The 13,469-nt window shown below is 33.3% G+C and overlaps 1 protein-coding gene across 3 annotated transcripts in view; it reads left to right on the forward strand.

The window, feature by feature from the left end:
- Window positions 1-12,920, forward strand: part of LOC148628437 (nucleolar protein 8-like) — a 135,227-nt gene extending 122,307 nt beyond the window's left edge. For all 3 annotated transcript variants that reach the window (XM_088587545.1, XM_088587535.1, XM_088587553.1), the window contains 3 exons: window positions 2,108-2,199; window positions 4,131-4,213; window positions 11,611-12,920. In XM_088587545.1, coding sequence (XP_088443671.1) covers window positions 2,108-2,199; window positions 4,131-4,213; window positions 11,611-11,670 — 235 coding nt within the window. In that variant the 3' untranslated portion in view covers window positions 11,671-12,920. The remainder of the gene's footprint in view (window positions 1-2,107; window positions 2,200-4,130; window positions 4,214-11,610) is intronic.
- Window positions 12,921-13,469: the final 549 nt, after the last annotated feature.

Genomic DNA, 13,469 nt, shown 5'->3' on the forward strand with positions numbered 1-13,469 from the left:
AAAATGACAAAGTCAAATATGTATTCAGTAATTTCAGTGAAAATTCAGTAATAGAACAGTACGTGAAAATTCAGTAATGAAACAGTACTTTAAAATTCATTATCGCTATTTTGTTTAAAATCCCTTTGATCTTGCTATACAATAATTTTCAATCTCACGTCAGTCGAGTGAGATGGAAAATTAGCGACAGTTTCTATGTCCTCGCGTGACATACAAATAACAGCGTGCGAATATTTGACGACCCAAATAACCGTCGGTTTGTTTACTGCGTATTAAATAATGGCTAATTTGTGGCAATATTTTCTAGTCTACAATGGAAAAAATGTACAAAATGGCACAAAATGTAACGTGGTACGCGGCATTATTTTATGACGTTACAAAATACTAACGTCGTTTTTTCTAAAATTACTTTTTATGATTGTTTGATACTGCGTACCATTTCATTTATTTATTGCTATGCTAATTATGACGTCATGTAACGTTGTTTTTGAATCCACGAACAAAGAGACCAAGCCAAAACCAAAACATTCAAAAACAAACAACAAAACAAGCCATTTACACCTTCTATTTATGATTTTAGAAAGAAAAAAAATTCATTTGTATTATATGAACACATATGTCCCTATCGCGGCCTGCCGACAAAGGACACATATGTCCTTATCGTGGCCAAAGGGTTAAATACACTAACTTACTTGATTAAAATTAATAATTCCCAAAATTATTCCACAAATTTTAAACGCGACCGTCATAGTTTACCGATTTTTTTTCAAATGATGTGCATCACTGCTGCACAACCTACGTAACGTCACGTAGCACATCGCCGACAAGTATTCCCGAAAGGAAGTTTGCAGCGCTTATAAAACCTACATATTTAGGTCAGGAAAACTGAAAATAAAATAACTAATACCTTACAGTTCAGCAATACAGCGATAAACAGATTATTAATTTTTTTTTTCAACTCGCGGGAGTTTCTCATAGCCATCCTGTCTCACGGCATAGCCGCTTGACGAGATAAGCATGATAAACTCCCTCTCTTTGCAAAAAATATTAAATAATCTAATAGTAATGAAACAGTACCTTAAATGACAGTAATGGAAAAGTACTTTAAAATTCAGTAATGAAACAGTACTGTAACATTACTGTAAAAGACAGTACTGTAACGTCACAGTAAAATACAGTACTGTTTTAGTAGTCATTAAAACGGCACAGTTTGAGTACAAAATAGAAATGTGTTAGTTTAACGTTGGTATTCGAACTTCACTCAAACTTAGATTCCTCCAATTGGGGAAGGTTGTTTTACCTTTGTCTCTTCATCTGTCTGTCCAGCAAGTGTTTGTACGATAACTCAGAAATGCTTTGCTACTTGAATTAAAACTTTGAAAAAGTGTATGTATCCATACAAGAAAGATCCTTTTTTTGTTGAAAAATTCAAATATCTTCTTCCTTTTGAGTAACATAAATCAATGAATAAAAATGGGGGGAGTTTTCCAGTTTTTGCTCAATAACTCAATAATACTTCCAGCAATTAAAATGAATTTATGGGAAAGTGTATGTACCAAAAGCTCTCTTTAATTCTTTAATTTTTTTTAACATGATTTCCCTGAAAACCACACTTTTATCAGGGATGCTCCCTATACTATACAGTTAGAAAAAGACATAACCACAAGATAGACCACCTCACTTGAGAGATCAACCAATGGTAATCTCAACAAGTGGTAGGTATATTAGAAATACCTTGTCAGTCCAGTCGTCTGTCTGAATTTAAATCACAGTTGTCTGGACTCCCTATGGATAGATTGATTTCAAATTTGGTTTGTGGCTTTATATAGAAGGGGCATATGGTATAATCAATTTCGGTTGCTATCTATTTTGTGGGACTTTGTATATTTCACTAAATGGAATGATAAAGAAATTTTTTGTCACAAAAATCTTTGATCGGAATAGATGGATTGATTCAAATTTGATGTATGAGGCATTTGTTGTAAGTAATTTTGGTTGCTCTCTTATATCAATTCCTGTAGTAGTGTGGGTTTTCATAGCACAACAACAATGATTGTGTTGATGAAGATAATTATGTTTATGATATTTTCTACTTTGTTCCTTGTAGTGGCAGTGATGATGAGAGGCCAGAACAGCCTGTGGTTTTTACTTGTGGAAAATCATTCTTCTTTTTTCAGGAAAATGATGAGAGAATATCGGGTAAGTTTAACAATTGAAATAAAGGAGTTCCAACTATTCAAATGCTACTTAGACACCAACCACTTTTGTATTGAAGGGGATGGGGGCTTGGATTAACTATAAAAAAATATTCCAAATTTGAGCAAAAATTTTTTTATTTAACTCAGCCATGGACAGAAAAAATTAGATTCAATATTTCGAACGTGACATAAAGTAGATTTCAAATATTTTTGTTCAACTCAAGCTGCTGCTAAACAAATTAATTATTTTAATTCAACATAAAATCCCAGAATTATATTAAAGGGACATATCTAAAAGTAGGTAGAAAAATAAAAGTTAAATTATGTACAGTCTAATTTGCTTAAAAAAATCTTAAACCACTTTTGATACCTATTTTTTTGCATTACAATTAAACTTACAATGTAGACAATTATCAGAGTATCGAATTGTCAGACTAATTAACTGTCTGACCAAAGACACTACGACCAGTGTTGCCAATAGTTAAGTTTGCTTTACTAAAAGTTTTTTTTTATTGTGATACATCTAAGTTTCCAGCATTGATCAAGATGTTTAGTATGTCCCAGTTCAAGGCGTAAATCCCATACAATACCAGTTGTTACCAAAGAAAAATACTGTCTGAATTAATCATTTCTAAGCAAAAGACTTTGTTCTAATAGATGGCCTTAAGAGATAAATATCAATTTTGGTAGAAAGGATATACTGTAATGTATATTTTCATTTTATTTTATTTTTAGCTCACCTTTTGCCATCACTTGCGTCCATCGTCGTTAACAATAATACAAAACTCTTCTCCACTGAAACTACTGGACTAAATAGAACCAAACTTGGTATGAATGTTCCTTGGGGTATCCTGCATAGAACTGGTGTGGGGATTTTGATTCATCAAAAAACGTGGCTGCTGTTGCTAAAAATAGAACATAGGGGTCAGACAGTAGTTTTTGGCATATATCTCCAAAACAGTTAGGTTTAGCTAAATTCTGACATGGGTATAAGTGTTCAGCATGATGAGATCTGTCTCTGGCCAAAGTTTGGGTGTAATCCGTTAAGCCCTTTTTCAACGATTTTTTTGCTATTTTTAATGTATTTCTTTCAAAATCTTTTCCTATGATACTATTTGACCAATTAAAACCAAACTTGGTATTAAAGTTCGTTGGGGTATCCTGCATAGAACTAATGTGGGGATTTTTTATTTGTTGAAAAACATGAACACTGTGACTAAAAATAGGGGTCAGACAGTAGTTTTTGGCATTTATCTCCAAAACCGTTAGTTTTAGCTAAAAACTGACAACTGGTAAAAGTGTTCAATCTCCGGTCAAATATTAGTTTTAATAATTTGTTTGAAGCCATGTTGGAGTTCTTGTCCTTTTTGACGTTTTTTTTGCTATTTTTAATGTTATTTCATTCAAAAATCTTCTCCTCTGAGATTATTTGATCAAATGGAACCAAACTTGGTATGAATATTTCTTGATGTATCCTGCATAGAACTGATGTGGGATTTTAGATCTGTTAAAACATGGCAGCTGTTACTAAAAATAGAACACAGGGGTCAGACAGTAGTTTTTCGTATATACATGTATCTCCAAAACTGTAAGGTTTAGCCAAATTCTTTCAAGAGCTGAAATTATCCTTAATATTAAGACTACAAAAGTCTTCAGGGATAAAAATTGTCAGACGACTCCTTGTAAGAGTAATTGCCCTTGAAAGGTGAAAAATGACTCTCTTTTTTACAGTTTTCAGTCAATTTCTTGAAAACTATGATAGATTAAAAGAAACTTTCAATTGTCGAAATGATCCTCTTGATAAGTCCTACCAAAGACTTCTTGAGTGAAAAATTGTAGGACAACTTCTTGTTAAATTTATTGCCTTTTAAAGGCAAAATTGAACCAGGTGAGCGATTCAGGCTCCTGGGAGCCTCTTGTTTATTTTTGCAGAGGGTGTAAAGAAGCTTTGTAGACAGGAAAATTATAATTCAATAAAACAGAAATGGCTAGATAAGAGATCAACCCTTGTTGAGGTATGTTTGCATGTACTGTAAACATTAATATTTGCTAATATCGCGGTGGACAGAAAACCACATAATATCCGCAAAAATTGATTGTATCACCATATAACGCTTAACATTTTTAGTCCCCTATTGGCTTTAGCTGAAGGGGACTTTAGATTTGCACTCCGTACGTCAGTCTGAAAAAAATTGAAGTTTTCCACACTTTTTTCTAAACGCTTGCAGATATTGAGCTGATGTTTGGTAGGTGAGTCTACCTTGATGAGTTACAGATCAAGTTTATATTTCGTTCCGCAATGCCAAAATTTCAGTTTTACAAGCTTTTTTCTAAAGACTTAAGATTTTGAGTTTTTTTTTTTTTTTACCAATCAATCGACCGTTATTTGAAACTTAATCTGTCCAATTGTCTGTGCATAAAACTTTGCAAATCTGTATCTGTTAAATGGATTTAAACATCTTTCTTGTCTTTGTTCATATCCATTCTTCTGTTCGAAATCAAGGTCATTTCCTCAGTCAGTCAGTTATACTTGATGATCCAAGGGTCAGTGATTTAAACAGCCGGGAGGAGGCTATTTATTGTTTTGCAATTCTCTAAGAATTCTTGTTGAAAATTGATACTGAGAATATGTTCACGTGATAGAATTCACGAATATATCAGCAACCGCGAAAATTAATACGTTTACAGTATTAAAATGCATCAAGTATATGATCTTTAAATAATTCGGAAAGTCACATTTTAAACTAATGTTATTCTTCAGAAACAAGTTTTCTTTGAAACCGTTTATCAATATATTTATTGTGAAAGCTACTGAAAAAAAATCATACCTCATGCAAAGGGTGGAATGTTTTTGACGTGTCCATTAGTCTTTTTTTTGTCTTCACAACATCTCACACAACTATTGGCAGAATTCTTTTGGTGTGTAATCAGGACAAAATGTATTTATTTGCTTGATCAATTCAATCTTAAATGTTAAATCACCTTCTCCTTAGGTGTAGGTCTTGGGGTTTGTGAATATGCTCACTAAGTGTTTTATACAACAAAAAAATTTGGGGTCATATATGATCAAGTCGTCTTCCTTATTTGGCAGCGCTGTCCTTCTCTGCACACTTTGTTTCCGTGTGATAACTTCAGTTGTTTTTGACCAATTGTTTTGAAATTTTGTTAGGATTTTACTAACCACTAAAGGAAGATTTGTATATAATTTTGCGTTTGTGAATCCTACCATTGATTTTTGGCTGCCGCTACTAAAAATAGAACATAGGGGTCAAACATTAGTTATTTGCAGATTTCACAAAAAACCAAATGCTGTCAAGGTAAAAGTGTTCAACATGATGTGAGCTACCTGTGTAATTATTTCCTTTGAAAATATGTTAACTAATATTTGATTAATTGCCCCTTTTTTGACTTATTTCGCTGTTTTTGATGTTATTATTTAAAAAAATCTACAAATTACTAATCAGAATCAAATGAAACTTAGTGAGATTGTTTCATAGGGTATTCTTCACAAACTGATAATTTAAAATAATGAAACATAGACAAACATGGCTGCTGTTACTAGAAATAGAACATAGTGGTCAAAATACATTTTTTTTTGCAAATAACTCAAAAACCGTTGAATTAAGCATAATTGTGATAGGGAGTAATATTATTAAACATCAGAAGGCGGACTCATACTGAAAATTTCAAAATGATTTGTGGTCCCATGTAGGAGTTATGTTCTAGAAACACATTTCTATGTTGTGTCTCGTGTTATAACTTTGAAAATCTTCTCTTAAACCATGCAACAAAATTTAATGAAAGAGTAATCAAGGAAATCAAGATTCCAGCGAAAAAGTTTGTGTCATTGTTTTTAATGGTGTCTTGCACAAACTGAATCTTCAAACGTTTTCAATGGTTGAAAAACATAGCCGTCATTGCTGAAAACGAAAATAAGGTCAATATGCTTTTTTTGCTATTTTTTTTCTTAACTATAAAAGAATAATGAAGATGAAAGCAAATCAGGAAATAAACATGATATTCTGAGTTGACAGGCAGTATTTTCATCAGTTGTTCAGGTTCCGATGATTTTTGGTTTCATAACGAAGCATGGTATCCTAAGTTGAATGGTGATGACGATAGTTTGTTCTGGGTGGCCATTTTCCCGCTTATTTCTTGCTTTGATTTCAGCAATATCAGGTTTGTGTAGTAAACTTGGTCTCCTGAGTTGAATGGTGATGATGAAAAGTTGTATTGCCATGATTTAAGTTCATTTATCATCATCATCTTCTGGTACGGAAGTAGACTCCACAGGGAGTGTGGAACCTCCCAGAACTTGCCGTGCTATATACATGAAAATGGGGGTTTGAAATTTAACGTAAAAAGACAAGTTCGCACTTAATTACAATGAATGTTAAAATGTATAACATGAAAGTTAAACATATTTACATTATGTAGAGTGGTTGGGGTTATTTTATTATATTATTTAGCTAGATAACGTCCTTCAAATGTAAACATGGAGATAAAACATATTTACATTATGTACAGTGGTTACGGTTATTTTATTTTATTATATAGCTAGATAACGTCCTTCAAATGTTAACATGGAGATACCACTTTTGAGGGACTCTAAGGAAGGTGACATACAGATGGATTCTTGGAGATTGTTCCAATCTGTTATAGTATTTGGTTAGAAGAATGCTTATGAAAATCTTCGTATAACCTTGCCTAAATTTATATTGGCCTCTAGTGCGCCTATCTGATTGTGTGAGCATATCATTTGTAACTTCCACTAACCTCCCATTTATCTTATAAAGTAAAACAAGCATTGCTTTTGTTCTGCGAGATTGAAGACTCTCCCAATTAAAGGCGTTTATCATGCCAGTCACTGCGCCTGGTGTTTTAATTGTGTAATCATTGAAGACATACCTTGTGGCTTTTCTCTGAATCTGCTAAAGTTGGGCAATTTGGTTTTGTTTATATGGATCCCAAACTGGCGAGGAGTACTCTACGATCGGACGCACAAGTGATGTGTACATAAAGCTTTTAACCATACGTGAGCAGTGTTTCATATTTCTACGTAAAAAAGCCTAATAGGCGAGTACCAAACAAGGGATTTCGAAGTTTTTAATGCACCTGTCTAACACACGGCAATATTACATGTCTTTGGAGAGGTCTTTAATCGTACTTTTAGAATTGCTTGGTAAAAAAAATAGGAAGTGGTCACAATTTTTTTTTAAATCTGCAAAAAACAGCAAAAAATGAGTATTTCCAAATCGTATAACGTTTTTAAAAATAAACCATATTTTAAAATTTTATCTTGCAATGATGAGGTTATTTGTTAAGCGAATAAAGGTATACGGTTATTTTTTTTGCTGTATCCGTACATTAGCAGGTTATCGATTTCTGATTTCGGGGGGGGGGGGGGTTCATATTAAACGACCCGAATTTTTTTGTCTTGCCTTATAAACATAAAAAACGTGTTTTCGTCACAAAAACATATTTTGTCAGCTTACTCAGGGTAATTGATTAATCAACGATTTCATGGTTGATGAAGATACAGTTAGAAGGTCAATACCGGTGGCGTGGCTAACCTTACCTGTTAGTGAATGTGTTAGTAGATGTCTGTTAGTAGTTGAAGGTAGCGAAGCCTTTGGGATACCTGACCCGAAGAATTCAGTCAAAGTATGTCCTACTAGCGGCTAGGCAGCTCTGTTGATGCTCTGGCTTACTCTCAGACCCCACCTGGGTCCGAGAGCTTTTCCCCACTCTTTTTGGGAGTACGTCAACTTGAAGAGTGTACAAATTTAATAAGGGCAAATCAATACACTGATAAAAAAGAAAATTATAAAGAGAGTTTACAAAATCAATTGTTTTCTTTTTTATTCATCATTTATAATAAATACACATTACAAAACAATTATTAAATTTACATCAAGAGAAAAAAAGGCATCAATATTGTTACATCTTAAGCGATAATACCACTTTCTAAAACAAAGAGGGAGTAATCATAATTTGGGAAAGAAGTTCCTGATATAACGAATAATGCATATAACGAAATAACTAAGATAGTCCCCTGAGATTTGTTGTAAGGGTCATTCTCAAAATATGTGCAATTCCTGGGTTGGTGTTTTGAAGAAAAAAAATTGCAGAAACGAAAGAAAAATAATTGCATCATTCATTCATAAATGTGCATGGGATAACATAATAAATGTCTTTTGTGTAACAAAAGTCGTCTTTGGTATATCAAATAGTGTAAAATCCCTTTCCGTCAAAAGGAAACCCGTGAATAGTCTAATGAATCTTAATTCGTAATTGAGAAGTTAATTGATAAAAATTTTAGTTTTTTTTTTCAAGGTAAGTTATATGACAAATAAAATAGATCATTGATGCATAAATGTCCGTGGAATAACAATATGTAAATGGTCTTTGGTGTAACACAAGTTTTGCAGAATCATTTTCCTTCAAATGTACCCCTGAGATAGTGTTAGGAATGTCTGATTCTTATGTAAGATATGTGTAAATTGATCAAAATATAATTACTTTGAAAAATATAAACTTAATGATGAAAAAATGGATTACTACTGCATAAATGTCCGTGGACAAACAAATTTTCTTTGGTCAAACAAAAATTATCTTGCATATAACACAAACTATAATAATATACAATCACAGTATCAGCTTTGGTTTATTTTTATTTGTTCTTCGTCTTCGTCTAATGTATTAATACCTTTGAGTAACATTGTCTTGTTAAACTAAGGACCGTTACACCCTGGACAAACATGAAAAAAATTCCGTTCAAAATTTAAATAAATGCACCCTTCATAAAGAAAACACGTCATCAATTGCTATCACTTGTTGTGATATTTCAGTAATGTGAATTAATTAATGTAGTTTTTTATTGACTGTTTATCAATGTTAGACCAAAGACCTTAAAAAAAGTTACGCAGTCACTTGTACTCACATATTTTGACTTTAAATCATTGTAATATTTCTGCTGCAAAACATCGTCTGCTATTTGATTATATTGGATTGTGGTTAAGGGGCAAAACTATTTTTTGAGTTATTCGAAGAAAGACCATGCCCCTCACTTTTCTTTTGTGTTATACCAAAGACAAAAAAATGGAGGACATGTTCAACTGCAAAAAAAAATCAACATGTTTATAAGATATAGGCATTTTTTTGATGTTACAAAATCAAATCTACATATCAACTCGCTAAACTATTGGCTTAATGTGTAATATTTGATGCATTTTTAGATTCCTAGACCATTGTAAAGATTGAAATGTGTGCCAGGGACATGGAAAAAAAACCGCAACAAATGCCTACTTATCAGGGTGGAAATTTTTTTTTACCATATATATGATATGATTTCATATATTTTTTTTAACTTTAGGCCAAAACATATCAGAAAACATAAGTTTTGTTTATGTAATAAATGATTTCCATCAACCAGACTACAGGGACACCATTGCACTTTTTTTAGAATGACCCATAAACGAACTCTACTGTATCTCGAAAACTAAAAGAGATATTTGAAAGTAAATGTGACTCTCCTTCTTTAGCTTGAAGAGCTGAACAAAAGTCTCCATTGGTCAAAGTTGTTTGACGACTAGTGTTATTGCCCTTAAAATGATGGTTTTTGCTGTGTTCAGCCGATATTTTGAAAACAACTTACAATTGTGAAATGATATTTATGATAAGGCCTACAAAAGTCTACATCAAGTCAAAATTGTTTGATGACTACTTGTTATAGTTACTGCCCTTCAAAGGCTAATTATTACGTTTTTTGCCGTTGCCATATGTAACTAAAACTGAAAAACCAGCTGATGTACGGTTTTAGGGATTGACCGGTCTATTGAAGACAAAACACAGGTTTTAAGGTATATCGGTCAGGACTTTTGTAAACAGCCGGTTTGAAGGGAAGACCTGTTTTCTGAGGTTTCACTGTATACCAAAAATCATATCATAATCTGCAAGCCTTTAGAAAAAAGTCTGAAAAACGGTTATTTCTGTGAATTTTGGTAAGTTCAAGGCCCGTAATTTCGGTTAAAATCATAAGAGCGGAACCAACTACAAACTTGTAATTTATCATGGTGAATTTATATACCGTAATGTGTCATTCTTGTAAATTAAAAAAATGGCGGAAATGAATTTTGAGGTTGTGACTTGAATTGTTTAGCAATGAAGGATACAAGAGTGGCCAGAAATTGTTTGGATCTTTTTGAAATTGTACCATGAGGTGCCATACCACCATAGGAAGGTTGGGATTATTTATTAAGGCTTTGTCTTGAACTGTTTAAGAATGAGGGCCCAACAAGCATTTTTTTGTCCGTACAATGTTTGACATCTCCTTGAAATTATACTGCAATGTGCCTTACAATAAGAGAATGTTGTGACCACAGTTGTCCCAAGGGTTGGACAACAGTGGTCGTATCAAGCTGCACTCTGCAAAGATGTTTTTGGGGGAATTATATTCAATTTTGACTTGTTTTTACATTCACTTGACATCCATCATCGTTGTCAGTTGACAATTTTTTCAAAAAATCTTCCCTGAAACTTATTTGCAGAATTAAATGAAACTTTGTACAGATGTTCCTTAGGGTATCTTGCACTCGAGACATTTTGATGAAATTTGATACGAAGATTCGTCATCATATGTAGATGAGAATGAAGGAATATAATTACTGTTGGAGGACTTCAATGGAAATAATCCAATCGATAGGTTTTGTATATTAAAGCCTATTCATTTTACTCCATCATTTAAAGCGGGGGTATTCTCTTTGTGAGCTTGCGACACAGTATTTCTAGTCAACACTGTTAAGAGGTCATTATCAAGTTTTGTCCCATGTTACATAAATTAAACTACAGCTATTCTTTGGCATGTATAATTTTTGAATTAAGAATATCCGGTCAAAGTTGGGAAATGTTTAAATGGAAATTTGCAAGTTCTTTGAACACTTTTATTCAATGTTATTCTTATTCTGTGTCAAACAATTTAACACAATCAAAACTTTGAACTTCAGAAAGCTTGAAAGTTGTGTCCATATTTGCTCCAACTGTTCAAGGTTTGACCACTATGGTCGTATTAAGTTGTGCCCTGCCAATTATTTTATTTCAACGGAAACTTCAAACAGCAACAATTGAACATGTCAATGCCTTAGAAAATTGAAATTTTGTATGGTGTTCGAGGTAAGGATTTATAAACAGAACATGCTGTCTGTTGATTGCTTGCAAACATGTTTTACCAATTTATTTGAGGACCTGTTTCAGTTTCAACACTTTCTAGGGAATGTACATTTAACATATTGGTGAGTTGAATGAACTTTTATGTTGGCATCTAAACTTAAAATTACTTCATCCTACTTTATATTCTACATGTTTTGGTATGTTTTTGATTTTAATAAAATTCCCTTTATTTTTTTTCTTTTAGGCATATAGAATAAAACATAAAAGACTTGTTAGAAAAATGAAGATCAACAGGAGGAATTAGTTGACAATGTTTCAGAAGAGAAGAACTGAAGACACATATTTTAGTTTTAGAACTTTTTAATGTGTAATACTCTTTAACTCCGACTTTTTTATGTGTAATACTCTTAATTCCGACTCAGGTCAGGGTGTTAAAAGAATAGGCCTACAACAGCACTAAGCTTGTTGTAAAAGGCGACTAAATAGTGCTCAGAACCCTAGCCGGGGGCTAGGGCGCTCTGCCTACTGAGCAACTGGGATGTGTGCCGCAGGTGGTGGAATGGGGTACCCCTGGTGTGTTACATGCTGGGGTTGTCAGACTATAATACGGAAAACCTGACCGCAAACCATAGTGGTGCACCATGTTGGGAAAGATGCCACGTTCCCCACACGTTAAAGAACCCTACTGTGGTATTCTCCCGGATTAGAAACCATATGGCTCCGCCACAGGAGGCTAAATTGCCCGACCATACCCACCTCTCCCTATTTCCAGTGGCAATCAAACTTTGTCGATCCCATTGTCCTTGTGTCCCATCCCTTTTTCATTTCATCATCATTTCGTGTTCATGTTATCATCAATTTCATGTTCATCGTCTGAATATAGCTGAAATATTGCTGCTCGGACGTTAAACCCCAACAAACACACAAACAAACTTAACTCCGACAAAAGATCAAAAGACAAAACAGAATTCAATGAAAGTATATGTGATTGTTTTTTAGGCAATCCTGCACAAAATGGCCGTTCGGATTTTTGATGTGTGAAAACAATTTTTCTTGTTATTAAAGAGTAATCAAGGGAACCAAGGTTATAGCGGTAATCAAAAGAATTCAACCCAGGGACAAAGACCAGACATGGAAAACAGACACACACAACAAAGAACATAAAGCAACCAAAATCATACATAGAAAAATCATAAATAGAACATATGGGTCGAAATATAGTTTTCTGCAAATAACTCGAAAACTGTAGAATTTAGCAAAATTCTGATGGTTGGTATAATAACTATCCATCAGAAGACCAACCTGTGCCGAAATTTTCAAAATGATTCCTTGCCCAATTATGAATTTCGTTTTTTACGTGTACAACCAATTATTTAAAATTTTTCAACAGTAAAAAAAAAACATGGCTGTCATTACTATAAACAGAACATATGGGTCAAAATGGTTATTATTATTATCTTTATATCATTATTTTCCTCTACTATAGAAGGAGCTACTCATAATATAAACTTGATATTCTGAGTTGAATGGCATTATTAAATTGATTTTTTAAGCTTTCATTTTGCAACCAGGAAACACTGTTTTAAGTTGAATGGTGAACACAAAATTTTGTTCTGACTGTCAGTTTTCCCCTAATTTTTATACTTACTTTGATTTTTACGATATTTGGTTTATATAGTAAACATGGTCTCCTGAGTTAAATGGTCATGATGAATAGCCACGGTTTTACTTAGTTTCATGTTTTGTTTTGTTTTGCAAATGTATACTGGGCTAATGCACCTTCAAACCCGGTGGAATGACAGGGCATAGGGGGCTTCCTGCCCAAATTTTTTTCCAGGAGTTCTAAAAACTCTTTGGAGGCATTTCCAACATTTTTTAGTGCCTAAGGTACCCAGTAAATGCTCCTTTTAAGCAATTTTTTTTATCAAACATGGTAACAAAGTATGATAACTTTACTTACCTGGTTATTAGGGCATGATTTGCCAGTTGAGTGATTCAGGCTTTTCGAGAGCCTCTTGTTAACATGCGAGACTTATTGATAGTCTTTACATAATTCAAGAAGAATCTAAAGTTCATTTTCAATTTTGCAGTTAATTATTTAAT

The sequence above is a fragment of the Perna viridis genome, chromosome 1 (genome assembly GCF_037379345.1).
Source record: "Perna viridis isolate PV_CMFRI_1.1 ecotype Kerala chromosome 1, ASM3737934v1, whole genome shotgun sequence".
NCBI lineage: Eukaryota > Metazoa > Mollusca > Bivalvia > Mytilida > Mytilidae > Perna > Perna viridis.